The 2,680-nt window shown below is 45.8% G+C and overlaps 1 protein-coding gene across 1 annotated transcript; it reads left to right on the plus strand.

Annotated features, from left to right (window-relative positions):
- The first annotated feature begins 526 nt into the window (after positions 1–526).
- Positions 527–2,043, plus strand: LOC120953115 (tubulin beta chain-like). The gene has a single exon (XM_040372802.2). It carries the CDS (start codon positions 641–643, stop codon positions 1,964–1,966), a length of 1,326 nt encoding a protein of 441 aa, XP_040228736.2. The 5' UTR covers positions 527–640; the 3' UTR covers positions 1,967–2,043.
- The last annotated feature ends 637 nt before the right edge of the window (positions 2,044–2,680 follow it).

A 2,680-nucleotide genomic window follows, 5' to 3' on the forward strand; every position in this document is an offset into this window, starting at 1 on the left:
TCTCGGGGTACTACGTACTACAGTGCGGGGTTGGTTAGCTGGTAGAGACAGGGAAGGCGCGTAAGACACAAGTGCTCGCTGTTTGCAGCAAAGTACTCTGCAGCCACAGTTTGGCCACCATCCGGACGGTTGATAATAAAATATGTAGTTTATGTATCAATATTCAAAATCGTATTAGGATAAATGCCAATTTTGAATGAGTTAGTTTGAACTGGGATGGCAGCAGAATGGTAGAATTTGCAATAAATATGACATACGCTCGGTACTTGAAACTCTGTGATCTATTTATATGGGTCTTTATTTTTGGTGTTGATTTTAGAGTTCAATGGTTGTATCCAAACGTATTATAAATTCGCAGTTACCGGGGTTGTCAGTCGGGAATTAAACCCGTTTAGTCTCTATAGTACACGGTTTGTCTAATTACATCAATAGTTTATAATCAATAATTTCTTTCGCAATCCATATTCATTACCACATGTTTTGCGTAACTGTCGACAAAGTCAATATTGCACAGTAGGCTATGTAAACTAGTACTGTTTTGGTTGATGAAGTAGAAGGAAGGAAAATTATAAGTCAGTCTAAATTATTGAGTATTTCAAAAAATAGTAAAACCAAAAAAAAAAGAAAACTTTTCAAGAAAATGCGAGAAATAGTAGTGTTTCACCTGGGCCAGTGTGGCAATCGAGTAGCGGAAAATTTCTGGGAATACATTTGCGACGAACACTGTTTAAATACGGAAGGTCAGTTTGAAGGGCAGCACTATCTACCATTGCAGCGTATCAACGTGTATTTTGATGAGTCACCGTGCTGCAACTTCGTCCCACGGTCGATCTTTGCTGATCTGGAACCGAGCACATTGAATTATCTTCGCTGCAGTCGCTATGGTTCCTTGTTCTCCCCGGAAAGCTTCATCTCTGGGAAAACGAGCGCGGGCAACAATTGGGCCCGTGGTTATCACACTGAAGGGGCTGAACTGCTGGACCAGATTGAGGACTGCACCCGCCGAATGGTGGAAGGGTGTGACTGTCTGCAAGGTTTCCAACTGGTGCACTCGATCGGTGGCGGTACCGGCTCTGGACTGGGAACGCTACTGCTGGAAAACTTGAAGGATCACTTTCCGGGGAAGATCACGAACACGTTCAGCGTTATTCCTTCGCCGAAAGTATCGGAGGTCGTGGTGGAACCGTACAATGCTGTATTTGCACTCAGCTCTATGATACGTTCGAGCGATGAGACGTTCTGCTTGGATAATGAGGCACTGTACGATATCTGTGTGAACACGCTGCGTCTGCCGGTGCCGGATCTGGACGACTTGAATCATCTGATTGCATCGGCTATGGCCGGTATCACCTGTAGCTTTCGATACCCGGGCCAGCTCAACTCCGACCTGCGGAAGCTGTTGACAAACATGGTGCCCTATCGAAGGTTACATTTCTTCGTGCCCGGTCTTGCTCCGCTTTGTGCTCGCGACTCTGAATGCTACCGACAGACGACGGTGCCGGAGCTGGTGTACCAGCTGTTCAGTACTAACAATCTGATGGCAGCGTGCGACCCTCAGCTTGGGACGTTTTTAACCGCAGCAGCCATCTTTCGGGGCCGATTGTCAACGCGCACGGTGGAGGAGCATATGGGCAGTGTGCGTTTGAAGAACGAACTCTCATTCAGCAACTTCATACCGAACAATGTCAAGTCGGCCATTTGTGATGTGCCTCCGCGTGGCATGAAAATGGCCGCCACTTTTATTGCCAACACGACGTCCATCACGCAACTGTTCCGACGCATAACGGGTCAGTTCGGGACGATGTTTCGACAGCGCGCCTTTCTGCACTGGTACACCGGTGAGGGTATGGATGAGGCTGAGTTTACCGAGATGGAGAAAGGACTGGCTGACCTGGTGGAGGAGTACGACAGCTACAAAGAGGAAGGCAGGACCAAGGATGATGTTGAAGATGATGATGAAGAATAGAGAGGGGAGGCTATCATCCGCCTTCAAGTAATTAGGAAACTATTACTACAATAAATATTATGCAACTACAAAATCAATTCTTATAGCATATTGACAAATATTTGTATAATTTGAACGAAATTGACTTCAATTTACTTGTTGTAGTTGAAAAAACAAATATAAGAGGCCATTTAGCTGCTTGCTTTTGCATAATTTGGCAACATATCATCGTAAAGCTTCGGCTGATGGGTCACCCGAGACCACCGTTACCGAAATCAAACACCAGCGGCCTTTCTTCTAACGGGGTGATTTCGAATGTGCAATTTATTATCATTTCGTGTCAGTGTCCCTTTTTGTTCCTCTACCCGCTGTGGGAGATCAGCACGGGTCACATCGCATTGCACTACTGACCAGTAGATAGAGCTACAACACGCAACGGGCCACCCGGAGGAATGAAGAAACAACGACCGACCAAGATATAATAATTCTGTGCCGAGTCAGCGATGAATATCCGACATCATTTATAACAGAGCGCCTTATAACGAAGTCAAACGAGACTGTGCGAAGCTTACCGATGGGCAGTTGGGGGATAGTATGACGAATGGCTTTTAATTACACATATTGACCGATCCGGTTCAGTGCACACGGAACGATGGAATAGGTTAGTGAAATTGAGTGTACTTTTCCTTTTTTCCCATCCGATATGGTTGCGGTGGCGTTGTTGGTGGTTTATGA

This window comes from Anopheles coluzzii, chromosome 2 (assembly GCF_943734685.1).
Source record: "Anopheles coluzzii chromosome 2, AcolN3, whole genome shotgun sequence".
NCBI classification, from domain to species: domain Eukaryota; kingdom Metazoa; phylum Arthropoda; class Insecta; order Diptera; family Culicidae; genus Anopheles; species Anopheles coluzzii.

What these genes read in the sequence shown, in the direction of transcription:
- LOC120953115 (XM_040372802.2), top strand. Translation starts at nt 641, where the DNA reads ATGCGAGAAATAGTAGTGTTTCACCTGGGCCAGTGTGGCAATCGAGTA.